The 25,903-nt window shown below is 49.8% G+C and overlaps 1 protein-coding gene across 1 annotated transcript in view; it reads left to right on the top strand.

The window, feature by feature from the left end:
- The window catches only part of Capn3 (calpain 3), a 44,839-nt gene extending 19,461 nt beyond the window's left edge, over nucleotides 1-25,378 (top strand). The window contains exons 2-24 of the mRNA XM_057780570.1: nucleotides 483-552; nucleotides 1,747-1,865; nucleotides 4,393-4,526; nucleotides 5,023-5,191; nucleotides 6,222-6,365; nucleotides 7,666-7,749; nucleotides 9,250-9,335; nucleotides 11,475-11,552; nucleotides 13,068-13,228; nucleotides 15,352-15,521; nucleotides 15,800-15,811; nucleotides 16,379-16,587; nucleotides 17,521-17,557; nucleotides 19,423-19,440; nucleotides 21,619-21,732; nucleotides 22,455-22,532; nucleotides 22,828-22,885; nucleotides 22,970-23,034; nucleotides 23,456-23,524; nucleotides 23,658-23,736; nucleotides 23,926-24,042; nucleotides 24,537-24,595; nucleotides 24,893-25,378. Coding sequence (XP_057636553.1) covers nucleotides 483-552; nucleotides 1,747-1,865; nucleotides 4,393-4,526; nucleotides 5,023-5,191; nucleotides 6,222-6,365; nucleotides 7,666-7,749; nucleotides 9,250-9,335; nucleotides 11,475-11,552; nucleotides 13,068-13,228; nucleotides 15,352-15,521; nucleotides 15,800-15,811; nucleotides 16,379-16,587; nucleotides 17,521-17,557; nucleotides 19,423-19,440; nucleotides 21,619-21,732; nucleotides 22,455-22,532; nucleotides 22,828-22,885; nucleotides 22,970-23,034; nucleotides 23,456-23,524; nucleotides 23,658-23,736; nucleotides 23,926-24,042; nucleotides 24,537-24,595; nucleotides 24,893-24,919 — 2,157 coding nt within the window. The 3' untranslated portion in view covers nucleotides 24,920-25,378. The remainder of the gene's footprint in view (nucleotides 1-482; nucleotides 553-1,746; nucleotides 1,866-4,392; nucleotides 4,527-5,022; nucleotides 5,192-6,221; nucleotides 6,366-7,665; nucleotides 7,750-9,249; nucleotides 9,336-11,474; nucleotides 11,553-13,067; nucleotides 13,229-15,351; nucleotides 15,522-15,799; nucleotides 15,812-16,378; nucleotides 16,588-17,520; nucleotides 17,558-19,422; nucleotides 19,441-21,618; nucleotides 21,733-22,454; nucleotides 22,533-22,827; nucleotides 22,886-22,969; nucleotides 23,035-23,455; nucleotides 23,525-23,657; nucleotides 23,737-23,925; nucleotides 24,043-24,536; nucleotides 24,596-24,892) is intronic.
- The last annotated feature ends 525 nt before the right edge of the window (nucleotides 25,379-25,903 follow it).

Below are 25,903 nucleotides of genomic sequence, written 5' to 3'. Positions count from 1 at the left end.
GCCTCAGCCCCTCCAGTGTCGGGATTACAGATGTGAACCAATATACCCAGCTTCTGAGCTTTAGCTCTGTGGTTTGGAAAAGAGGAGTGATGGTATCCCACACACAGGAATGCCTGCGATGGTACCCACACACAGGGATGCCTGCAATGGTACCCACATAGGGATGCCTGTGATGGTATCCACACACAGGGATACATGCGATGGTACCCCCACACAGGGATGCCTGTGATGGTACCCACACACAGGGATGCCTGAGATGGTACCCACACACAGGGATGCATGCGATGGTACCCACACACAGGGATGCATGCGATGGTATCCACACACAGGGATGCCTGCCATGGTACCCACACACAGGGATGCCTGCGGAGGTGTAGGGTCAGTGACTGTAAATCCCGCGGTACCAGGGTAGTACGCCATCGGGTCAACCGGGAGCTCCTATAATTACTAACATTTCCTGGTTGTTTTGTTTTGTTCCACAGGAAATTTGTGAGAATCCCCGATTTATCATCGGTGGAGCCAACAGGACTGACATCTGCCAAGGAGATCTAGGTAGGGAGCTCCCGCCACCACGTCCTGCCCGATGCCCCAGGGCTAATCAACAGGTGCTATCTCTATTCAGGATGTGAAGAAACCAAATTCTGCTTTCTCTTTTAATACGTATCAGAACCTTTTTTTATTATTATTCCTTTAATTGTGTGTGTATGTGTGTGTGTATATGTGTGTGTGTGTGTGTGTGTGTGTGTACATACCTACACACCATGGCACATACCTGTGAAGGTCAGAGAGCAACTTGTGGGGGCAGTATTTTCCTTTTGCCAAACTCAGATCAAACTCGGATCATCATATGAGACATCTCCACATTAACAGAGTCTTTTGACCGAGGTGCTGTTTGCCGAGAGGAAGAGCAGCCTAGGTTCTGCTGAGGAGGCCCAGGTCCTGCTGGCCTGCCATTTGGCTGTGGCACAGCCCTTCCTCGCCTACCACCTTTTGTTCTGGGAGCACCCTCCCTGGGGCAGACTGTGAAGGAAAATTGGAGGCATCATTAAAAGACAATTTAAAACTTAACCCCCCAAAAGGCAAGAACAGCTGAAAAGCATCAGCTTAGTTTGTTCCACGAAAAGAGACTGAGGACCTCCTGGGTGTTGGGGCTTCCAGCACTGGGGGACACTGTCTGGAGAGTGTGGACTAAGCTCTGAGCCCCTCAAAGCAATACACTGCTTCTGAGGACAGGCTGCGGATCCATCCATAGGAAGAACATAGGTGTCTTGGGCAGTTGGCAGTCTCTCCTTACCAGCAGGGTGGTAGCTAGCCCGTGTCCCTAGCAGATAGATGCAAGACTGTCAGGGCACCGGGTTTGTCCCTTTGCCGGCCTGAGTGCCCTTTGCAGACTGGTCCTGCAGCAACTAGCCGACACACATCATGCAGCTTTTCTTGATGCCGGAAGGGAAAACGGGCTCACCCAGCAAAGGTGAGCTACGATCACCCACTGCTCTGTCTCCAAGAAGGAAGTGAGTCTCTTGTAAAAGGAGGAATCAGTTGACCTTAGGAAAACACCCAGTCCTGAGAGAATGTGTTATCTGCTTCTCACTCTCCTTGCCAGGACTCACAGCAGGAGAGGACAGACAGGACATAGGGCAGTGAGCATCCCAGTTCTTCAGCCATGGGGGGGGGGGCGGCGGCTGGGCCGTCTCTTTCCGGAGAGGCAGCCCACACCTGACTAACTGGGTCTGTTTTTGCATGCAGGGGACTGCTGGTTTCTTGCAGCCATTGCTTGCCTGACCCTGAATGAGCGACTACTTTTCCGAGTTATACCCCATGATCAAAGTTTCGTTGAAAACTATGCCGGGATCTTCCACTTCCAGGTGAGGAAATGGGGGATGTGGTTGAGATGGCAGCCAGGCCTTAGTTGATGCCGGAAAGATAACCCCAGAAAAGGTCGGGAATGCTCAGTGTTGCCTTAAGAAATGGAAATAAAGTAACCTTCTCTTGGGTTAGTTTAAGCAAGAGCCAGTCCACTTCCCCCTAGCTGTATGTCTTCCTCTGTTCACAGTCTGTGGTTACTGACCTGTCTTTGGTCTGTCTGTTTTGTTTTGTTTTCTTTGTTGTTGTTGGTGGTGGTGGTTTGTTTTTATTGTTTGTTTGTTTGTTTTTGGTTTTTGAGACAGGGTTTCTACATGTAATTTTGCAGCCTGTCTGGAACTTGCTCTATAGACCTGGCTACAGTGAAACTCAGAGATCCGCCTGCCTCTGCCTCCCGAGAACTGGGATTTAAAGTGTGTGCCACCACTGGCCGGCATAGTCTGTTTTATGTATGTGACTTGTCTGTCCTTGCTGCCTTTATGTGGTGTCTGATGTGTGTGTGTGTTGGCTGTCACACCTATGTCTGTTCTCATCTCTGCCTATTTTTTTTTTTGTTTTGTTTTGTTTTTTTTGTTTTTTCAAGACAAGGTTTCTCTGTGGTTTTGGAGCCTGTCCTGGAACTAGCTCTTGTAGACCAGGCTGGCCTCAAACTACAGAGATCCGCCTGCCTCTGCCTCCCAAATGCTGGGATTAAAGGCATGCGCCACCACTGCCCAGCTCCCTGTGCCTGTTTTATACGTGTCTGTTGCCTGTGAATATGTGTGATGTGCATGTGTGTGTGTGTGTCTCTCAGTCCGTGCCTTCCTATAAAGAGGGCTTTGCTTTGTATTTACTGAATGGCACAGAAAGCACAGCATGGTAAAGGAATGAGAAATTCCTTGCAGTAATCTTGAACAGAGTTTTACAAGGAAAGAAGTTGTGTTTCTGACCCCAAATCTCCCAGAAGAGCACTCAGAACCACAGACACACTACTATCCTGTATCCACGCATTGCTTCCAACATTTATGGGATATTTCTTGCTTAAGGATTGCTTCCAACCTATTGGCTGTTTTTGGTAAACGATTACCACAGCATGCATAATCTTGTGTCAGGGCATGGGAAAATATATTACTTAAGATGGAAATTACGCATTAGTTTAGGTCGTAAAGGCTGATTGCATGGGAAATCCAAAGCATACTGAGATTGGTTACGCTGATCTCTCAAAGGCCAGTTAAATAGGCTGAGGACAGAGCAGGACAGCAGGTTAAGTACATGGTCCTAGATGATCTCAAGGCGAGTTCATTAACTTGGCTTCAAGGTCCAGGAAAAATTCTGTCCCTCTGGAGTCAAGAAATATTTTCTTGTTTTTTATTTGTTATGGTTTATTTAACTTTATTTTATGTGCATTGGTGTGAAGGTGTCAGATCCCCTGCACCTGGATCTTTAGACAGTTGTGAGCTGCCATGTGGGTGCTGGGAATTGAACTCGGGTCCTCTGGAAGAGCAGTCAGTGCTCTTAATCACTGAGCCATCTCTCCAGCCCCAAGAAATATTTTCAGAAAATTATATGACCACACAGCCCATCCAACCCACCTCTGGTCTCCTGGCCTTAACCTCCCAGTGGATCGAGGAAAGGGTCCAAACACCTCCTGTGGGCAGTGACCCCTTGGCTGCTCCAAGCTTGTGAGGGAGCAGCTGCTGTCTGTGCTCTGTAACACAATTTCCACTGTGCCCAGCAAGGGCGGGAGGAAGGCATCCTGTCTTCTGCCCTGTGTCTATTTTTGCCCTCCAGATGGCTGGCTGCTATGTGATTGCTGCAGCCCCCTCAGACAGGTTCCTAAGATGCCTGCTCTGAAGGTGGTGGGGACCTTTGGGTTTTTACTGGGACCCCTGGGAACTGCAGCTCCCATACTCTGTACCCCTGACAGCTGAGTCTACATCAGGTCTATCCCTGCAAGAAAATTCTAGTCATCTGGGCATTTAGTTGCGAGTTTGATCCAGACCTGAAATTATTGGTGCTAGGATTAATTTATCCATTAGAACTTTTCTGGGTACTGATTATTTGACTCAGAGACAAATTCTAGACTGGAAAAGAAAAATAGAAAAAAAGAAAGAAGAAAGAAAGAAAGAAAGAAAGAAAGAAAGAAAGAAAGAAAGAAAGAAAGAAGAAAGAAGAAAAGAAGAAAGACAGACAGACTTAAGTTAGCCCAACATCTTTGTGAGATTTCAACTCAATCCTGGGCACACACTGAAATCACTTGGAATACATGAAAGCACTTATAGCGGGTCTGTCCCAGAGCTCTAGGCAAGGGAGGAAAGTGTCAGGTCCTGAGACATTCACAGTGTCCAGAACTGGGTTGGGCTTTCGGCAGACATGTAGTTTCTGTCTCACATGCGTAGCTCACAGTGTATTTAGAGATAGAGTCCCACACTCCAAAGCAAGCATCAGGTGCAAAGCCTGGGAAATGGTAGCTGAGGCTCAGAGCCCCGCGGGATGTGGACTCGGGACAGGGCAGACAATGGCTGTGACAGTGTTTCTCGCTTCTTGCAGTTCTGGCGCTATGGAGACTGGGTAGACGTGGTTATTGATGACTGTCTGCCAACATACAACAATCAGCTGGTTTTCACCAAATCCAACCACCGCAATGAGTTCTGGAGCGCCCTGCTGGAGAAGGCTTACGCTAAGTAAGGCGACCGTTAGGATGGGAGACAGGACTACGGGTGGGGAAAGGATTTGAGAATTCAGACGAAGTCTCAGTCACATTGGGCTAGACATGTGTACACATGCTCGTGTGTAGTGTGGATGTTCAGCTTAGCTGTGTCAGCCTGAGATCAGGTCCAGGAAGTAGGAGGCCTAATTGAAAAACATAAAGTTAACGAGAAGAAATAAAGATGTGTGCGATACATCCTCAGCTTCCTGAAGCTGGCTCTTGATCCTGCCTTCCTGACGGCGCGTCTAGTCTTGCATTAGCTCACTGCATCCATCTCTGGAGCTCAGCCAGGTTGTCTCTTACCTTAGTCTCTGCCTCTGCTGCTGGGCCCAGTAGACAATGGAAGAGTGCCTTAGGGGAATGGGGGGGATACAGACAGTGCCTCTGGCTCTCTGTGGCCTTGCTTAACTTAACTAATCATACTTCCTGGAACTCCTAGAGTCTAGACTGGCTTTTGTCCTCTCTCCAAGGCTCCATGGTTCCTATGAAGCTCTAAAAGGTGGGAACACCACCGAAGCTATGGAGGACTTCACAGGAGGGGTGACGGAGTTTTTTGAGATCAAAGATGCACCCAGTGACATGTACAAGATCATGAGGAAAGCCATCGAGAGAGGTTCCCTCATGGGCTGCTCCATTGATGTAAGTCTGGTTCCCAGGAAACCTTCTACTTTTAGCAACACGCTGCTCCTGCTGGGATAGGGTGAATGTTTCATTTTAAGAAGCAAGAGCCAGATGGTGAGATGGCTTATTGGTAAGGGCACTCGCTACTAACCCTGGGGCCCTAGGTCTGATCCTTGGAATCCTCAGGAGAAAGGGACCTCCACAACCTGTCATTTGACTGTGCATGAATCCCCCACCCCACACTAAATAAACGTTAAAAAAAAAAAAGAACTACCAGTAATTCCAGCAATTTGCAATTTAGAAGTTGAGGCAGGAGGACTCTTATTTCTGACCTGGGATGCATAGTGAAATCCTGCTTTAAAAATTAAAAAGCATGAATGATTCTTGATTTTAAAATTGGCAGTTTTTCAAGGGACATGTATTCCTGGGGGTGAGGGGTAGCTCTCAATAAAGACTGAGCAATGGCATTCCAAGCCCTAGAATTCAGGTAGAAATGGATCCAGAGGCTTCACTGACAGGCCTCCTTTGTGAGACTGCTCAGTGCAAGCACACCCTCAGGCCAGCCATGTCACTGGCTGTAGATCTATGCCCACCACTGCCCTTAGGAATGGTAGTCGCTACCTAGCCACTGAGCTATGACATCACCTCAGTCCTTGGGCTTTGTGCTACCGTTTGGACCATCCCCTGAGACCCTCTCTCAGTGCATCACGGTGAGACAGGGACAAGGAGAGGACCCACCATGGCCTGGGCTCCATGTAGGCTGCTTTGGGACTAGCAGTCTGGGCAATTCCATTTCAGAGGGAGCTAACTCTTCCTTTCTCTCCCAACACTTCCTGAGTAGGAAGGCTTAGCTGTCAGTCAGCATAGGCCCCTACACAGGAGAGCCCTCTTCCTTATCGCTCTCCTGCATCTTTTCTGCATTTGTGCACAGTTGGTATCTCCTCTTTTGATCTGTCTGTCACTCCTTTCTCCTGTCTCCTGCCCCTCCCTCCCTTGTTTGCTCTTTCCCTCTCCTGGGTTCTCTGCTTTCCTCCCCACCGGGCCTCAGGACGGCACGAACATGACTTACGGGACCTCTCCTTCGGGTCTGAACATGGGGGACTTGATTGCACGGATGGTGAGAAATATGGATAACTCGCTGCTCAGAGACTCAGACCTGGACCCCAGGGGCTCAGATGACAGACCGACAAGGGTGTGTACATCTCCAGCTGCCACAACTGACCTGCATCCCATCCTGACGTCAGCTCCCCAGAGCAGTCAGTGCCAACAGAACAAACTCCCTCCCCTTTGTGTGCTCTACCTGGAAGGCACACATGATACCGAAGGACTGAGCCACACAAAAAGACAGGAAAATTAATAGCTTATGTTTTCCCATCTAAAGATAACTGCCAAGCGTTTGATATATGGTCTTTCTGGAGCATACTTAAACCATATTTTTGTTTTTAAATTCATCTTATTATATGTTACATCTTTGCAGCCTGTCTTTTCTTTCACTGTTTTTGTCGGATTCATATTTTTAAGTATTTTAAGTATTCTTTTATATCATTTTAGTAGCTGCAAAATATTCTAATGTGCAAATATGTTATAATTTACTAATATTCTGTTATTGAAAAGTTAGAGGATTTTTTAAGGTCTGTTTTCAAAAGTGCTATAATAAGCTTCTTAATAGAAACATCTTGGTATATATCCACAATGGCTTCCATAAGACCAAGTCCCAAGGTTGAAATGGGTCAAATGGGGAACAAAATCCAAGAGACTAAGATACAAAGTTCCAGACTCACCTGTCACCCTGAAGAAGGATTCAGAAATGCAAACCCACGTGGCTCTCAGAAGCCAACCACCCCAAAGCTGTTGCTACTAGACCCCTGGTGCTGGGAGCCTGTGGCGCACTCAGTGGGACTTCCTGGTCTACCCTTCTGCAGAAGAACCCTCAGGACTACAGCTTGACCTGGGACAGCCCTCCCTGTACTTAGTGTAGTTCTGCACAGCAGTGAACCTTCCAGTAGTCCCAGTAGGGAGTAGGGACCGGGTTTTCTTGACTTTCATGTCCTAGGTAAATGTGAGGGAGGTAGGGTAATGCCAACAGTTTAGAGCTACGGGTTTTTTAAACTCCCTTTCTCAATTCCTTTTTTTGGGAATAGTCCACTCTGGATGGGCTCAGGGGAAGGCAGATAGACCCCAGCTGTCCCCTCTGCTCCTCTGAGGAAGCCTAGAAAGGAGGGACAAATCCTTTCCCTGACCTTCTATTCTGGTACCCACCTTACTCTCTGGTCATCAGGGCAGCGTGATCAGCTAGGGGTCTGGGACTGCATCTCCCCATTGCCCTTGAGAAACCAGTGAGGTCTGATCCTGGCCATAAGGCATACTGTCAGGGAAATGAGCCGTCCTTAGTCTGAGGTAACTCAGAAGCGAGCCAGGGTCAACCCTTGTCTCCGAGCAGCAGAACCTCTACACCCCAGTTCCTGATAGGTTGTCTGGTTCTCGCTCTGCAGACAATTGTTCCCGTGCAGTATGAGACGAGAATGGCCTGCGGGCTGGTGAAAGGTCACGCCTATTCGGTCACCGGGCTGGAGGAGGTGAGTCCTGTGGAGTTTGGTGGGACACGGGAACACAACCGAGTTGACCTCCTAAAGTCGGGACAACTGTCTGTGCCTCCTTCACCACTGAAAGAGCCAGCCCGTCTGTGGATGCCGCTCAGTTCATCTCTGTGCAAAGTGAATGTACCTGCCTATGTGATGTGTGTGGAGGCCAGAGACCAGCACTGGCTATCCCTCGGTGGTTCACCTTACTGTGAGGCAGTGTCTCCCACTGAGCATGGGCCTTACCAATTGGTTAGACTGGTTGCTCAGTGAGCTCCAGGCATCTGTTCTTCCCTGTGCTGGGGTTACAGACATGCTTAGCTGTGCCATCTTTCACATGGGTGCTGGGGATCCAAACTCGGGTTTCTATTCTTGCCCGGCAGATATTTCACCTTCCTTTGCTTTTAATGGTGACGATGGGAGTTTTTCTAGTGTTTCCAAGGAATAATTAGAAATACTGCTTTTGTCCTACAAAGTTGGATTTGAGTATTGCCATGTTTCCTGTTCTTTCATGTTCATTTTCAATATGTTGCTTCCTGTGGGGTTGCTGGAGTTTCCTGGGTCATTTCCCAGGCAGGAACATTGTGACATGGTAACATTCATTTGGGTGTGCTATGTCCTAAGAACGGGCTGAGAGAGTGTCCGCAACCCCCACTGCATGGGACTGGAGAACGGGGCATCTTTTTCTAGTTGGTCCATCTGTCCTTTAGCCAGCAGGAACCCTTTTTAAAGCCCACACAGAAGGCTGGTGAGGTGATCCTGTTGGTAAAAGCATTCACTGTGCACGTCTGAAGACTCAAATTCAAACCTGGAACCCATGGTGGAGGAGAAGACTGAGCTAGGCAGTGGTAGTGCATGCCTTTAATCCCAGCACTCGGGAGGCAGAGGCGGGCAGATCTCTGAGTTCGAGGTCAGCCTGGTCTGCAGAGCGAGTTCCAGGACAGGCTCCAAAGGCACACAGAGAAACTCTGTCTTGAAAAAACAAAAAAAGAAAAAAGGAGGGGGTGGGGGGGAGAAGGCACCCTCACATCACACACACGCATGCACACCTGCACTAGCACAGACAGTAAAAATAAGAGCTGAAGAGGAGGTGGCTCAGCAGTAAGGAACACTTATTGCTCTTCCAGAGGACCTGGGTTTGGTTCCCAGCACCGTTAGGCTGGTCACAATTACCCATAACTCTAGTTCCAGGGGATCTGACAGCCTCTGACCTGCTCAGGCACCTGGCATGTGGTGCACATAACTCATACATCCACATAAAGAAAAAGTAACAAAAGAGAAATGAAGGAAAATCCACACAGAAATGCTTAATATGTTTCTAGAGCCTCACCGTAAACACTCACCTTCCACCAACACATAAAATGGGCACCAGACTCCTTACCCAGTCAGCAAGGGCCAGGCAGGCAGCTCTCTTACTGAGTTCTCTCAGCTTCTACCCCAGTTCTCAGAGCAAGTTAGACACCCCATCTTTCCAAACTTGTTGTCTCTTTGCCCCAGGCCCTGTTCAAAGGTGAGAAGGTGAAGCTGGTGCGGCTGCGGAATCCCTGGGGCCAGGTGGAGTGGAATGGCTCTTGGAGTGATGGGTAGGTGGGGCAGACCACAGATCAAAAGAGCCTAGGGCTATACTGTTGGGTTGGGTGTAGTAGGAGCTGCGGGCTGCGTTCCCAGCACCCAGCCACCCACATGGTTAGCTTTACCCCTTTACCCAAAATAATTACTTGGAAACTGTATTCTTTTTTTTTTTTTTTTAAATATTTATTATTTATTTTGTATACAATATTCTGTCTGTGTGTATGTCTGCAGGCCAGAAAAGGGCACCAGACTTCATTACAGATGGTTGTGAGCCACCATGTGGTTGCCAGGAATTGAACTCAGGACCTTTGGAAGAGCAGGCAATGCTCTTAACCACTGAGCCATCTCTCCAGCCCGAAACTGTATTCTTTTAAACACTGCCTGGCCCATTAGTTCCAGCCTCTTATTGGCTAGCTCTTACATATTGATCTAACCCATTTCTAATAATCTGTGTAACACCACAAGGTGGCTTACCAGGAAAGATCTTAACCTGCGTCTGTCTGGATGGGAGAATCATGGCGACTGCCTGACTTGGCTTCTTTCTCCCAACATTCTGTTCTGTTTACTCCGCCTACCTAATTTTCTATCCTATCAAAGGCCAAGCAGTTTCCTTTATTAATTAACCAATGAAACAACAGATAGAAAGATGACCCTCCTCCATCAGTTGGGGACCAAACCATGAGAGTACTGGTTGGTACTGGTGCAACATCACCTTCAAACCAATGACCTGCAGAGAAGGGTACAGGTGTGGGCTCCCCAAAGGGGCTAGAGGTGGAAATGAGAACCAGAGACTCAGTGAGCATAGTGACGATGATAGACTTGAAAGGAATGATTTGGGGGGAGGGGCAGTTCAAGGCAGGGTTTCTCTGTGTAGTCCTGGCTTTCCTGGAACTCACTCTGTAGACCAGGCTGGTCTCAAACACAAGAGATCTGCCTGCCTCTGCCTCTGCCTCTGCCTCTGCCTCTGCCTCCTGAGTCTTGGGATTAAAGGTGTGCTCCACCACCACCCAGCGAAAGGAATGATTCTAGAAGCATCTCAGTGCGGGGAGTTTGCAGGAAACAGGCAATTTCCTTCTTAGTGTCTCTGCCTCTTCTGTAATGACAGCAGTACCAGCACTTTCCAGGTGACTCGTATGAGGAGTAGACATAGACGTGACAGGTGGGGAAGGTGCTTACCTGAGACAAGCTAGCCTCTCCTTTGATGACCACACACGAAGTCCCGAAAGTCCTGTGAAAGAATTTTACTGTGCACCTCTGAAAAGAGTGGGCTGCGAACCACAAGACAACCACCACAGAGACATCATCAAAGGCTCCAGAACTTTGCAGCCCCTCTAGGGGTCTCCCCTCACGCTTTGGGTAGAATGGGTTACTTGGAGGTAGCACTGTATGAATGGTACTCTGTGTTGTAGGAGGCCCTCCCTGTCTCCTCCACTAGCCCAAGTCACCTACAACAACCTTGCTGTGTTTTCCAGACTAACTCGGTGCCTTAACACACTACCTGCTGACTCCTTTCTTGCAGGAGCTGCTGAATGGGGGCCCTGTCTCCCACCAATCTCTACTTTGATTCCAGGGCACCCTGACTCCAAGCACACCCTGAACCCCATTTAGCTTAACTCTAACTCAGCAAGCCTAGAAAATGTAAAAGCATCCAGGCTTTGAGAGATGGTGCTGGCTGTTTCTGCCTGGAAAGAAGAGCCATCTACATGCTGGATCTTAGCATCTCAGTGGGGAACCAAGCTAGCAGTTCTGATGGGTTATTTCACGAATACATCATAGTCCCGGGGTAGATGATGTAATGTCCCCTTTTGTGGCTGAGGGAGTCGAAGCTGACAGGCCGAAGGACATGTCCAAGGAGACACAGCTGACTGTTATCACAGGAGAATCCCAGTTTGCTAGAAGACTCAGCCAGAGACAGTGAAGTCCTTGTGAATCCATTCGAGGAGTTTGGTCTTAGCATTGAAGGTGGCAGGAAATGATTGCAGGCCTTCCCACCGAGGGTAGCAGGTCGGAGCTGTGTTTCCATGGCTCATACTGGCTGTGGTCTAGACGCAGGCTTCTCTAACTTGGTATTTCTCTGACCCTCTGTCCCAGCCCACATTAGGTCTCCCCTTCCTCTTCCTCCTTCCTTAATCCCTCTATTTTCCCACCAGTTGGAAGGACTGGAGCTTTGTGGACAAAGATGAAAAGGACCGTCTCCAGCACCAGGTCACTGAGGATGGAGAGTTCTGGTAAGTTCACAACCCAGGCAGGGAGGTGAAACACCGGTTCCCAATCAGAAGCCGCCAGGCTTCATCTGCACCCTGTCTTCCCACTCGGGCTCAAGGCTCACTAAGATGAAGTTCCGACAAGAGACTGCCAGTTCCTAGTAACGACTGAGCTCGGGCCCAGGCCAGTGCCCATCAGCTCTTGTTGCAGCCACCCCTGTGCACTGGCCACCTGTGCACTGCCCACCCCTGTGCACTGCCCACCCCCGTGCACTGCCCACCCCTGTGCACTGCCCACCCCTGTGCACTGCCCACCCCTGTGCACTGCCCACCTGTGCACTGCCCACCTGTGCACTGGCCACCCCTGTGCACTGGTCACCCCTGTGCACTGCCCACCTGTGCACTGCCCACCCCTGTGCACTGCCCACCCCTGTGCACTGCCCACCCCCGTGTACTGGCCACCCCTGTGCACTGGTCACCCCTGTGCACTGCCCACCCCCGTGCACTGCCCACCCCTGTGCACTGCCCACCCCTGTGCACTGCCCACCCCTGTGCACTGCCCACCCCTGTGCACTGGTCACCCCTGTGCACTGGTCACCCCTGTGCACTGGCCACCTGTGCACTGCCCACCCCTGTGCACTGCCCACCCCTGTGCACTGCCCACCCCTGTGCACTGCCCACCCCTGTGCACTGCCCACCCCTGTGCACTGGCCACCCCTGTGCACTGCCCACACCTGTGCACTGCCCACCCCTGTGCACTGCCCACCCCTGTGCACTGGCCACCCCTGTGCACTGCCCACCCCTGTGCACTGCCCACCCCCGTGCACTGCCCACCCCCGTGTACTGGCCACCCCTGTGCACTGGTCACCCCTGTGCACTGCCCACCCCTGTGCACTGCCCACCCCTGTGCACTGCCCACCCCTGTGCACTGCCCACCCCTGTGCACTGCCCACCCCCGTGCACTGGCTCTGACGCAGTTCTCTTCTGAGCCAAGAGGCTTTTCTTACCTGATTCCCAGTGCCTCCCTTATTCTGGTCATGTCAGCCTTCTGAATCTCAGCTGCCAGGAGGGTCCCTTACAACTCCTATGGTTCCCTCAGGACCCAGATACATTTATTTGTGATGTCATTTAGCCTTAAAAATATCCTTCCCCAAGTGACATCTCTCTTCCCTGTGTCTAAAATGGGCCTGGCAATGGTGAAATTCACAGGAACATTTTGGAGAATGATTTTCCATCCGGTGCTCTCTCATCAAAGACAAATGAGGAGTCACTACTATAAGACATGGTGATAGTGTGGGGTCGATATGTCAGGTGTAGCAGTGCCAGGCACACACCTGTAAGTCCATCATTTGGTAGACAGGCAGGAAGATCAAAAGTCGAAGGTCAACCTAGACTACACCATGAAATCCTGTCTCTCAAAAGCAAATGAGCAAACGCACCAGCATTGCCAGGGTCTTCTGGGGACTTTATTGGGTGGGAGAAGCCCTTGTGTCTTCTCTTCCCCAGCCTGTGTGAGTCTCTCCTCTTCCAACCCCTCAGGATGTCATACGAAGACTTTGTCTACCATTTCACAAAGCTGGAGATCTGTAACCTCACGGCAGACGCCCTGGAGTCTGACAAGCTCCAGACCTGGACAGTGTCTGTAAACGAGGGCCGCTGGGTGAGGGGCTGTTCAGCCGGAGGCTGCCGCAACTTCCCAGGTGGGAGACCCTTGAGATGGGGGGAGGGTCTGGGCACTACTCATTCCAGGTAGACCAATATTAGCCCGCATTTACTGAGTCTGTACTGAGCTTAAGGCGTGCACTGTCTCATTAAATCCTCATTTAAGGAAGGGCATACCCATGCTGAGGAATCCCTAACAGGGAGCCGGTAGCAACTCCCTGGTATGTTTGCTTTAGCAAAGGTTGAAGCAGGAAGCTGTCAGAACACCATGAAGGTACTACAGCAGTCCATGACAGAAATGCCGAAAGCCTGGTCAAGTCGGGCTTCAGAGATGGAGGGGAAAATTCAGATTTAGGGATGGAATAATGAATGATACCAAGGGTCCCAGAACAATGACTGAATGGATGAGCTTTTGATGTGGTTGGGTGTGAAGATATAGGGAGCAGACCTCAGATAATGGCACGAGAAGTTTGAAGCACCCATTGACTATCAAGGCAAGTATTTGTTACATAGAATCGAAGTCATCTACATCTTAGAGTAGACTCAGCTATATGATCAAAACTCAATGGAGAGAGCCGGGCGGTGGTGGCGCACGCCTTTAATCCCAGCACTCGGGAGGCAGAGGCAGGAGGATCTCTGGGAGTTCGAGGCCAGCCTGGTCTATCAGAGCTAGTTCTGGGACAGGCACCAAAGCTACAGAGAGACCCTGTCTCGAAAATCAAAAAAAAAAAAAAAAAAAAAAAAAAAAAAAAACCTCAATGGAGAGGACAAAGAGAGATGGTTCAGCGTATAAAGAGCTTGCCTGATAAACTGAGTCTGGATCCCCAGAACCCACATAAAAGTCAGGCACAGTCAGTAATGTGTTCGTAAGTCCAGAGATCTACAGTAATATGAGAAATGGAGACGAGAATTCCCAGAAGCTCAGAGCCTCAAACAAGGTGGATGGAGAGGACTGGTGCTCAAGGTTGCCCTTTGACCCCCATGCCCGTGCCATGGCATGCATGCACCTGCTTTCACACACAAACACACATAATCATATACACACAACATTCATACGTGTTTTATGATGAAAACAAAAAGTAAATAATAGTGAGGAAATGGGTGGTAGAGAGAGGGGGACACGTTAGACAAGATACGTAGTTCAGGTATCATGGGAACGTAGGGCTCAGTTAGAAAGCAGAAGTCACACCTCAGTTTCTCTGTGTAGCCCTGGCTGTTCTGGAACTCGCTCTGTAGACCAGGCTGGTCTCAAATTCAGAGATCCATCTGCCTCTGCCTGCTGAGTCCTGGGATTAAAGGCATATGCTGCCACCACCTGGGTCATTGAAGAACTTTTACTCAATCCTGGGTATATTGGTGTATAGAATTGTCTCAAAAAATTAAAAGAAAATAAACTTATTTTATTTTAAAACAATTTGTTAGTGCACATATAAGTTTAACACTATTATTATTATTATTATTATTTGGTTTTTCGAGACAGGGTTTCTCTGTAGCTTTGGTGCCCATCGCGGAGCTAGCTCTTGTAGACCAGGCTGGCCTCGAACTCCCAGAGATCCGCCTGCTTCTGCCTCCCGAGTGCTGGGATTAAAGGCGTGCGCCACCACCACCCGGCTAAGTTTACCACTATTAAAGACAAAAGCAAATGTGTATGTTGGGGAGATAGATGTACTTATTTACTTTTACACAAAGATTTAAATCTTGCTGAATATTAGATATGGTAGGACACAGAGCATCTTCAACATTTTTTCAGAATTGACGGATATTTTGATGTTATAATTGGTAATTTTGAGAATTCCATTCATATGAACAAGGAGCACAAAATGGCAGCAGTAACTTTAGGATCATTTCAGAAGTGTCTGTGCATTCTGTCTTAATTCTAAGTCAAAATCCATTTAATGGGGACTAAAGAGATGGCTCGGTGGTAAAGAGCACTTACTGCTCTTGCAGAGGATCAAGGTTTGGTTCCCAGCACCCATATGACGGTCTTTATCTGACCTCCGTGGGCACCAGGCATGCATGTGGCACACAGACCTATACACATATAAGTAAAAATCTATAAGTTACCCCTCACAAAGGGGACCTAGGAGACAGGTTCCCTGTCTCATTTTTCTTCCTGTTCTTTCTCCATATCTGAACGTGGATTTCCTTTTGTGGGGCACAGACACTTTTTGGACCAACCCGCAGTACCGTCTAAAGCTCCTGGAGGAGGACGATGACCCCGATGACTCTGAGGTGATCTGCAGCTTCCTGGTGGCTCTGATGCAGAAGAACCGGCGCAAGGACCGGAAGCTGGGAGCCAACCTCTTCACCATTGGCTTTGCGATCTACGAGGTAAGGAGGCCCTGTCGGCACCAGCACAGGAAACACACCCTTCCAGTGGGGAGAATCTGGCATTTGCAGCAGGTCCTCAGTGACCACCAGAGCTCCTGCTCTCGGGCCCACACATTTGTCACCAGCATAAATGCCAAGGGGGCAGCAGGTAGGACTGGGGCTGCCTGGGTGGGTAGCAGGAGTTAGTCTGCAGTCACCCTAGAGTTGCTGACATTCCCTTCTACCAGCTCTGTACCCTCATTCATAACACAGGTGTTGTTTCTCTGTTTTGCTTTCAGGTTCCCAAAGAGGTAAAGCAGTGGCGGTGGCCGGCAGTGGGGTCCTAAGTCTGTCTGTGACTCCCCGAGAAGCTTCCTGGTAGGGCTGATGATCAAGGATGATAGGAGGGTACCATATCCCATGATGTGCATTTTCTCCTGTCCACCAGGATACATTGCCTATCAAACACAAACCTTCACACACTCATTCTTTCACATGTACAGAGACATGTTTTAAAGGTGGCTGCTTTCTGGGATAGGGGAATCACCTCCTTCAGAACCCAGTGAAGGTCCTTCCCTGTCTCTGGGGCACTTGTCAACCTGAGGGATTTGGAGTTGAGGATCATCGGTTCTGGTGAGTGGTCCTGTCTAGGGAAAGTATAGACTTGACCTTCATTTCTGAATCACAAAAAAATGAAGGGGAAGTGAGATCTGGAATGTCTGTGATGTTGAGCAATGGAGGCTTTAGGAATTAGAAGTAGGTAGGTGGAGACTGTGAAATGAATGACCAAAGAGTTAGGAAGGAGCCCTTGGAGAGGAAGATGAGGAGGTCCTGGCCGCCCTCCGGAGAGCTCAGCTGTCTTGGGTTCTTGTCCTCAGATGCATGGGAATAAACAACACCTACAGAAGGACTTTTTCTTGTACAACGCCTCCAAGGCCAGAAGCAAAACCTATATCAACATGCGGGAAGTGTCCCAGCGCTTCCGCCTGCCCCCCAGCGAGTATGTCATTGTGCCTTCCACCTACGAGCCCCATCAGGAGGGGGAATTCATCCTCCGGGTCTTCTCTGAGAAGAGGAATCTCTCTGAGTGAGTACCAGCCTGATGTGCCCTACCTGCCCCTAAGAGGTCACTCATCCGGCTCATCCTCTACCGAGGCAGCTGGACCAGTTTCCTACCAGGCTCTTGGGACACACCCCCTGGCCTTTGCCATTCTCCTCTCCTGAGCCATTGCTCATTTCCCTCACTTCTTTGATTACTTTCTGCAGCCCTGACAGTTAAACCCAGGTCCTCATGCATGGCAGGCAAGCACTCTGTCATGACTTTCATCTCACTTGTTTGGGGGAGAGGGTTTAACTAAGTGTTCCAGGCTGGCCTTGAACTCACTCAGATTGGCCTTAAACCTTTGACCGTCCCAGCCTCCTAAGGAGTTGCAGTTCTAGTCCCATGGCGCCAGAGTAGCCCACAAAACTATATTCATTCCATTCATCCTGAAGGTAATTTCTTGAGCACCCATTCTACCCAGGTACTCTTCTAGGCACTGGGTTTAGGGAACAGAAGAAGTTCACTCCGTAACATTCTAGGGACAAAGGACAAGGAAACATTGTGACATCTCAGATTTATAGAAAGGATAAGCAGCAAAAATAAAGCACAGAGTAGGTGCACGAGACATTGAGGGTGGTTGAGCTACAAGGGAATCCAGCTAGGCTACATCTCTGCCTTTGGCCACAGATGCACTGACAGACTGATGCTCTGAGTTCTGTCTCTGGAAGAGATGCAGGGAGGAGGTGACTGGGCCATGCTCTGTGGGAGCACTGACAGCACCAACAAGTAGCTGTGCTCCTAGGCTTTTCTGGGAATGGTTACATGGGGCTGACTCCTGGGTGAAGGTGTAGTCCCAGGGTTCTTTTAGATTAAGTCTCACCTTGACCACCAAGAAGTCATGTGACCTAAACGAGTTCTTGGAGCGCTTCCTGCTTGGACCGGGGATACCGAGACACTCTGTGTTTGCATTTTTCACAGGGAAGCTGAAAACACAATCTCTGTGGATCGGCCAGTGGTAAGTAACTAGGTTCTCAGATATGAGACGATCTCTGGGGGGGGGTGTCACATTCCCAGCCCAGGCAGGGGCAGGGGGTGATAGGTATTGGTGAGGGCAGTCTAATGTGCAGGACAGAAGGAAAGTGATTCTACAATGGAAGAACCACGTGTTCGGTCAGAAGCCGGAACATGGAAGAGGAAAAAGTGTTTTGTCAATTAAAGGAAGGCGGCTGGACTTAGGAAGCCAAGGCAAGGGCAGCTCACGTTGGGCTATGAGGTTGGAGCACATCCGATTTCTCACTCAGAGAAAAGGAAGTGTACTGGCTCAGGACCCAGGGTCAGAGCCTGGATCATTCACCTCCCACTTTGGTGACTCAAACAAGTTACAGAACCCCTCTGACTCAGTTTTCTACTCTGAAAAATGGGGATAATACTAATGCCCTGGCCATGCTTGTGGGGTTTAAATCAGTAAGCTCCCACATGAGGTGGAATTTCCAAGCTCTCCTCACTTGTGTGGTTTGCATCAGTTTTTCCCAACGTTCTAAGAAGTGGATGAGGTTGGCATCTCGGCTTTTCACAAGAGAAGGTGGTACCTCAGTAGGTTAAATGGCTTCCTGGCATTCCCGGAGGCAGGAAGTGGCAGGCAGGGGCTAAGAACTCAAGTTCAGATTCTCCTACCTTCTAACCTACAGAAGCACAGAATGTGTGTGTGTGTGCACATGTGTGCATGTGTATGATATGTATGTGTGTGTGGTGTGTATATGTGTGTGGTGCATATGTGTGGGCATAATATGTATGTGTGTGTGGTGTGTATGTGTGTGTGGTGCATATGTGTGGGCATAATATGTATGTGTGTGTGGTGTGTATGTGTGTGTGGTGTGTATGTGTGTGTGGTATGCAATGTGCATGTGTGGTGTATAATGTGCGTGTGTGGTATGTATGTGGGTGTGGTGTGTAATGTGCAGGTATGATGTGTATGTATGTGTGGTGTGTAATGTGCGTGTGTGGTATGTATGTGGGTGTGGTGTATATATGTGTGTGGTGTGTATGTGGGTGTGGTGTGTAATGTGCAGGTGTGGTGTGTATGTGGGTATGGTGTATATATGTGTGTGGGAGGGGTGGTTTGCTGTGGAGTTTTAGGCTGTTCTCAGTGAGTGTGACTTGAGACAGGACAAACACCCCACTGACTGCCTTTCGTGTAGTGAGTTCTATGATCATAATGCTGACTCCGTGCTAGTGTGGGAGCCAGGCTCCTTTCTAGCCACTGCACGTCAGATTTCAGTGTTAGGTGTACCTTGCTCGTTCTCGTCCTTTGAATGCTGGATCTGCGTAGCGTATATATCAGGACACTTGAGTTGCACACTCAAGACTTCATGGACTCAGGCATGGCATCCACAAGGCCCTCGATTCAACTCTAGCACTGCTTAGAAAGGGGAGGGACTTACAGGAACTGGCACGTCCCATGCGTACAGTGGGTCAAGGTAGGGATTTTAGTGTCCCTAGAGTGCTGGGATTAAAGGCGTGCACCACCACTGCCTGGCAGGCTGTCAGTCTCTTGCTGTGGAGGGAGAAAGCTCCTCTCCCTCTCCCTCCACGCCCTTTGAAATTGTATTTTATTTATTTGTGTATGTACATGCACACGTGGAGGTCAGAGGACAACTGTGGCAGTCAGTGCTCTTCTTTTGCCATGTGGTTCCCAGGGGCCACACTTGGGTTGTCAGGCTTGGTGGCAAGTGCCTTCACCCACTGAGCCATCTCATTGGCCTTCATACCCTTTTAAGTTCCAACCAATCACAGTATCTGGACCCCAGAGCCTCGAGCACTGGCTAGTCTAGAAACCTGATTTTCACCTATTCCCCGTTTGCTGTTTCCCTTTCTATGCAGAAAAAGAAAAAGAACAAGGTGAGTATAACAGGGTGAGTGGGCAGGGCACTGTGCATGTGTGTGTACACCTGTGCAACATGTGTGCATGCATGCGCACACATGCACACGTGTACACCTGTACAACATGTGTGCATGTGTATGTACATGCATGCGTGCATTTGTACATGTGTGCATGTGTGTACATAGTGTGTACACCTGTCCAACATGCATGCATGTGTGTGTACATGTGTGTCATGTATAAGAGTGCTTCTTCCTTCTCTCCTTGGAGCCTCTGCTGGCCTGGGTACCTTCAGGTACTCATCATGTGTTACCTCCATCTCACAGTAATCCTAGGACAGTGGCTCCATTATCAGTCCTGTTTGTAGAGGGAGCAAAGGAATAAACAAAAGAGTCTGCCTGAGGCACACATTTCCACCCAGCCAGAAAGAGACAAAGCCAGCTCTGGAGCCTGGTGGTCCCCAGTCAGTGTTCTGAAACAGCACAGCCATCAGACAAGGTTTGGTACAGGTGCTTCTGGTGATCTCAGGGAAGCTATTGCAGAGGTTCTAGCTCGGGTGCTGATCCAGAGGGAACATATACGGGGTGCTCTGCTTACAGCAGCCCCTGACGTCCTCCCCATAGAATAGCATCTACAATGTAAGTATTGTTTTACTTATATAGTACATCTGTGGTTTTAGAAGTGAGGGTTCACATTCAGAGAAGTGAAGTGATGTGCCCAAGGGCACAAAGGGAGCAAGTGGTCTCTTGTCCTCACCTCCCTAGTGCCCCTTACACTCCAGGGCCAGTGTTGTCAAGACCTGCATGCGAGCCTCTATGCGTATGGCTGGTAGAGATGCCCGTGGCTGTGCCCTGCCCACTGGTCCCCTCAGTCTATCACTTCTGCCTGTTCAGAGATCCCCACCAGCTTCATTTGCCTGGGCAAGAGCTGTTGTTTAGAAGAGCAAGCTGGGGTCTAGGGCACCTCCTGGAGCCAAAATTGGTGGAGCTGTTTTCCCATGCGTCGCCCTGGGCGACCTAAACAACATGGGAGGCCAGTGGGGCCTCCCTGGTCAGGCTGCTTTTGTGGCTGAGACTGCTTGCTCCATTGTCATTGTCTGCCACTCTCTAGTCCTTCTGTAGCCTCTGCTCTTGCACGAGCAGAACTTTAAAGTAACATTCCTGCTGCTGGAATTCATCTGGCTCCACAAAAACCCTATCAGAAGAAAAAGTCGGGTTTCCCAGCTTCAGTAACGGAGAGTAAATGAAGGTGTTTCTCACACGAAGGGAAGGCTGGCTGGGGTGCTGACAAGACACCAAACAGCACATTCTGAGGGGTCCCCTGGGTACTGGGGGGCTGGAGCCCTGCTCTCCACTAGGATGGTCTTGAGCTTGTGGTTATTCTCTGTGCTGGGATTATAATTGTGTGCCACCATGATGGACCTGAAAGGCTGGAAGGCCTTGTTTTTCTTTCCTTCCTTCTTTCCTTCATTCCTTCCTTCCTCCTTTTTTTCCTGGTTTTTCAAGGAAGGGTTTCTATGTAGTTTTGGAGCCTGTCCTGGAACTCACTCTCAAGATCAAGCTGTCCTTGAACTCACAGAGGTCAGCCTGCCTCTGTCCCCTGAGTGCTGGGATTAAAGGCGTGCACCACCACTGCCTCATTTTCAGTGGGTTTTACACTGGGTTTCTGGGGGAATTCAATGTTTTTTCATTTGAAAAATCCAGAATCCAGTGTTTTAAATCACTGATGTCCATCACATACTTTCAGCATTCTTAGAATTTTATATGAACTATTTTGTACTACCATGGGGAGAAATGCGGTTGGCATGATAAAATAATGGGCCCGTTAATTTTATACTACACATTAGTAATTTTTAAAAATATGAATAAAAGTGAGAAAGAACTGAGGTTCAAGCCAGTGCATAGTGTACTCAAGGTTAGCTTGGGCTACATATTGAGATTCAGCTGCAAACAACACACATACACACACACATACCACACACACACACACAGAGGACCAGAGAGACTCGGCATCTCTCCCCAGTCACACAGCCTGTCAGTGCAGAGATAGAACTTGAACCGAGACTCAGGAGCTCCTGAGTGTGACCATTTCCTCCTCACTGGACAAAGCTGCTCCAGGAGGGAGGCTGTCTCTGGTGCCTATCAGCCTGTAATCCTTGCTTCCTTCCTGCCCTCTCCATCCCCCCCTCCCCTCCCCAGCCCATCATCTTCGTTTCAGACAGAGCAAACAGCAACAAGGAGCTGGGTGTGGACCAGGAGGCAGAGGAGGGCAAAGACAAAGCAGGGCCCGATAAGCAAGGGAAAGCCCCACAGGTTTTTGAGCATGCGGCGTGGATGGGGAGTTTAGCTGGCAATGGGGCTCTGCTATGCTCTAGGGGCCCCTGGGGGTTACGACCACTCCCAGGGAGGATCTATCTCTTCAACATAGAGGGGTTTGGAGTCACCCCCTCAGCAAGTTTCTTTGAACTTCGGGGTACTTCTTGGGTAAATGTCTTCAGGTAGGCTGCCACACCAAACTGGTCCTCGGATGGGAATGGCAGGACAGCCTTCTGGAGAACAGAAGGCAGAGCTGAGACAAGCCTGCTGGAGAGTTCAGAGTTGTTGACAAGGGAGGGAAAAGGATGGTAGCAGAAAGCGGGGCGCGTGGGGGGGGCAGCAGCCATGCAGTCCTATAGAACTCCGGGGCCATGTACTCTACCTAGAAGTACCCACATAGTGGGCTGGACCGAGGCTCCTGTAAATACTTGGCCACTGAGACAGATGCGGCTAGAGGACCTTACTGGAAGAGCCGGGCTCCAAACAGTGGAGAAAGTGGGGAGAGGATGGAGGATGCTATCTGCATGTTGGCATGGCGAAGGCGTCCTTCAGCTAGAGGTGCCGGGCAGGACTAGAGAAGCAGAGGACAGAGCTGCTGAACCGAGGAGGGCGCGGGGGGTCGACTGAGAACATAAGCCTGCGCCAGCTACTTCCGCTTTGTGGGGCTGTTTGGGACTGAGACCCGGGTTCCTATGAACCAGTCTTCTGTGTCCCCACAGGCACGGCCTGGCCACACAGACCAGGAGACTGAGGAGCAGCAACAGTTCCGGAACATCTTCAGGCAGATCGCAGGCGATGTACGTGTTTTCCTCCTAGCCCCAGGCTCCCAACTCAAGAGACCCACTGTTTAGCAGACGATGTGGGTCACATCACAGAAACCTGTGCCTTTGTGTTTGGGACTAACACAGCTACTGGGTGGCTTACAACCAGAAGGTTGTGAGCTGCTTGCTACAGTCGAGGGTGCAGAAACTGGCCTGCCTTGCTCAGAAAAGCCCCAGCTTCCCACGGCAGAAGAAAAGGGATCTTACAAGCATGGGCAGCTGGGACTGGTCCACTGGTTGCTCTGCCCTTCACAGTTCTCCTCTCCCGCAGGACATGGAGATCTGCGCAGACGAACTCAAGAACGTCCTTAACACAGTGGTGAACAAACGTGAGGGACTCATGCCAGATGCGGGGGATGGGCAGGGGCCACAGCTGTCTGAAAGCAGCTCCTCACCCTTCTCCATCCCCCCAGACAAGGACCTGAAGACACAAGGGTTCACCCTGGAGTCTTGCCGAAGCATGATAGCTCTCATGGATGTATCCTTCCGGCCACCATCCCCAATCCTCTTCCATCTGTCCATAGAGTCAGGGAACAATTAGGGGTGCCCATGCCTAGGGAAAGACTTAAGGGGATCCTGACTCAGGCCATCCTGGTCTGGCAGGAATGGTTAGGGAAGGATACTGGGTTCTGGCTTGTTATCTTCTGTCTTATCACAGGCCTGAAATCCTGTTTGGGATGCTGCCCAAACAAGGATTATTCTTAGGGGACAGGCTCAGTGGGCAGTAGAGATGGCAGGAATTCTGATTGGTTAAGGACGGAGGGGAAGGATAGAACCTGGGATCAGGAGCAAGGTAGAGAGGATGCTGGTTGCTCCGCCTTCCTGCATAGTACCCTAGATTCCACTCCCAGTTCAGGGGATCTTTCTATGTGCCTGTGGCCCTGACATCCATCCTCCAGACAGATGGCTCTGGGAGGCTGAATCTGCAGGAGTTCCATCACCTCTGGAAAAAGATCAAGGCCTGGCAGGTAGGACGGGCGTCTAATGTGGGAGTGGACAGGGCTGCAAGGCCTGGCAAGTAGGATGGGCATCTAATGTGGGAGTGGGCAGGGTTAACTTGGGATTGTGTGTAACCGCTATCTTCGAATTTTCTATTCTCAGAAAATCTTCAAACACTATGACACAGATCATTCCGGCACTATCAACAGCTATGAGATGCGAAACGCGGTCAACGATGCAGGTGCTGGGGGCAGAAGGCATAAGATGCAGACCCGGGAGCTGTGAGAGCAGGATGGGATGGGCCCCTACTAGGGTCTTGGTAGAGAGAGGAGGGGGCGTGTCTCCTTTCCCAGGCCAGTGTGGCCAAGAAGCAGGGAAGAGACTGCAAGCCTACGAACTTCACTCCCTTTCCTCTCCCTGCCCTTCCTAGGCTTCCACCTCAACAGCCAACTCTATGACATCATCACCATGCGCTACGCAGACAAACACATGAACATCGACTTTGACAGTTTCATCTGCTGCTTCGTCAGGCTGGAGGGAATGTTCAGTAAGTGTCTTAGTTAGGGCTTCTACTGCTGTGAAGAGACACCATGACCAACGATGCTGGTTATTATGTACTGTGTGGATCTGTGCTGAAGGTCAGCATTCGGCACAGGGGCTTCTTCAATCACAGATCTGAGCATTCAGGTAATGCTCACTCGTGATCCCGCAGGTAGTAGAGGTAGGAGGATTATGCGTTTAAGGCCAGCCTAGGCGCCATGGATAGACCTTGGTTCAATAATACAAGGGCTGGCAAGATGACTCAGCTGCATGTGTCTGGTGACCAGAGTTCAATGGCTGAAACCCATGAGGTGAAGGAAAGAACCAATTTCAGAGCTGCCCTCCAACCTCTACATGTGTTCTGTGATGTGTCCAGAAGCACACACAATAATAAACTCTTTAAAAAGAAAACACAAAGAAAGCCAAAACCCTCAAAGGAAAGCGCAAATGATCGTGGCAGAGATAGTGACTGGCTTTTGGCCTATGCGTTCTTTCACACAGGAGCTTTCAATGCCTTCGACAAGGATGGAGATGGCATCATCAAACTGAATGTTCTTGAGGTAAGCGTAACACACAGCACACCCTCCGCACCACACAACCAAGGCGGAGTGAATGAGACGGACTGGACCCTGTGTGCGCCTCACTCCCAGACAGGGACTTGAAAGGGGGCCTCGTGGTTCCTGGGGCCTTTGTCCCCCAAGTTGCACTTCCAGAAAACACTCTCTTAGAAAAGACCCAGGAAAGGGAGCAGGATGCTCCTTTTAAGACCTTGCCCTTGACTGCTTCCCGATGTGAGAGATCCTAGGGCTGACGGGCCTCTGCTTGTTTCTGTACTGATGTGGGGTTTCCTCTTTCAGTGGCTGCAGCTTACCATGTATGCCTGAACCAGACAGGCCTCATGCAAGATCAACCAAGACTCCAACCCAACCCAGCTAGAGCCATTGACCACAAAGAATCCAGTAGAAGCCTAGGGGGCTTCTGGTCTTGTTCCTTCTCCACTATGCCCCAAATCTTGGTGTCCAGCCTGATGCTCGAGAGAACTCTCTGCCACCCGAAGGCTAGTCTCTGCCCGACCTAAGTGTAGCCTCACTGCTGATTCTGAACTGCCCACTTAGCTTACACTGGGCTGTCTACAGTACCTGCTAGAGGTACTCACTCACACAGGAGCCCAGTCACAAAGTCTACACCCAGTTCTGCCAGTTTTAGGATGGGTTTACTCTGGGGTAAGCAGGGCTGATAACTTTGGGGTATCTGACAATTTGGCTGGGTTCTGAAAAAAGCTATCTAAATAAAGGCACATGTATGGCTGGTTCCAGTTTTCTTATCACTTCTCAGCCACAGCATGACTATCTTCCAGATATACTTTTATTTATCACCTCCAGAAAGACCTAGTTTGAGGCTAGGGAGATGGTTCGTAGACACAGGGCTACTCAAGCATGGAGGACCCCAGTACAGATCCCTAAAAGTCAAGTGTGGCAGCTCACACCTGTAACTCCAGTACTGGAGAGCAAAGACAGGAATTCTACAGACCTGCTGTCCAGCCAGTCAAGTCAAAGGGACAGTATTTGGTGAGAGCCTGTCTCAAAAAATAAGGTGGAGGTCAGGCAGTGGTGGCGCACGCCCCTAATCCCAGCACTTGGAAGGCGGAGGATCTCAGTGGGTTAGAGGCCAGCCTGGTCTACAAAGTGAGTTCCAGGACAGCCAGGACTGTGTCTTGAAAAACCAAAAAAGCCTATTGGAGTGATCACCCACCTGTACTCTCATACCAAAGGGAGACAAAGAAAGGGGATCTTTGGCCTGATTGGCTAGTCTAGCTGAGCTGGCAAGTTCTGGGTTAAAGTGAGAGACACCTGGGCTTTCATGAGAAA

This window comes from Chionomys nivalis, chromosome 9, assembly GCF_950005125.1.
Source record: "Chionomys nivalis chromosome 9, mChiNiv1.1, whole genome shotgun sequence".
Classification (NCBI taxonomy): Eukaryota; Metazoa; Chordata; class Mammalia; order Rodentia; family Cricetidae; genus Chionomys; species Chionomys nivalis.
The sequence above is the reverse complement of the archived record's forward strand: the minus strand, read 5'-3'. Positions and strand labels throughout refer to the sequence as shown.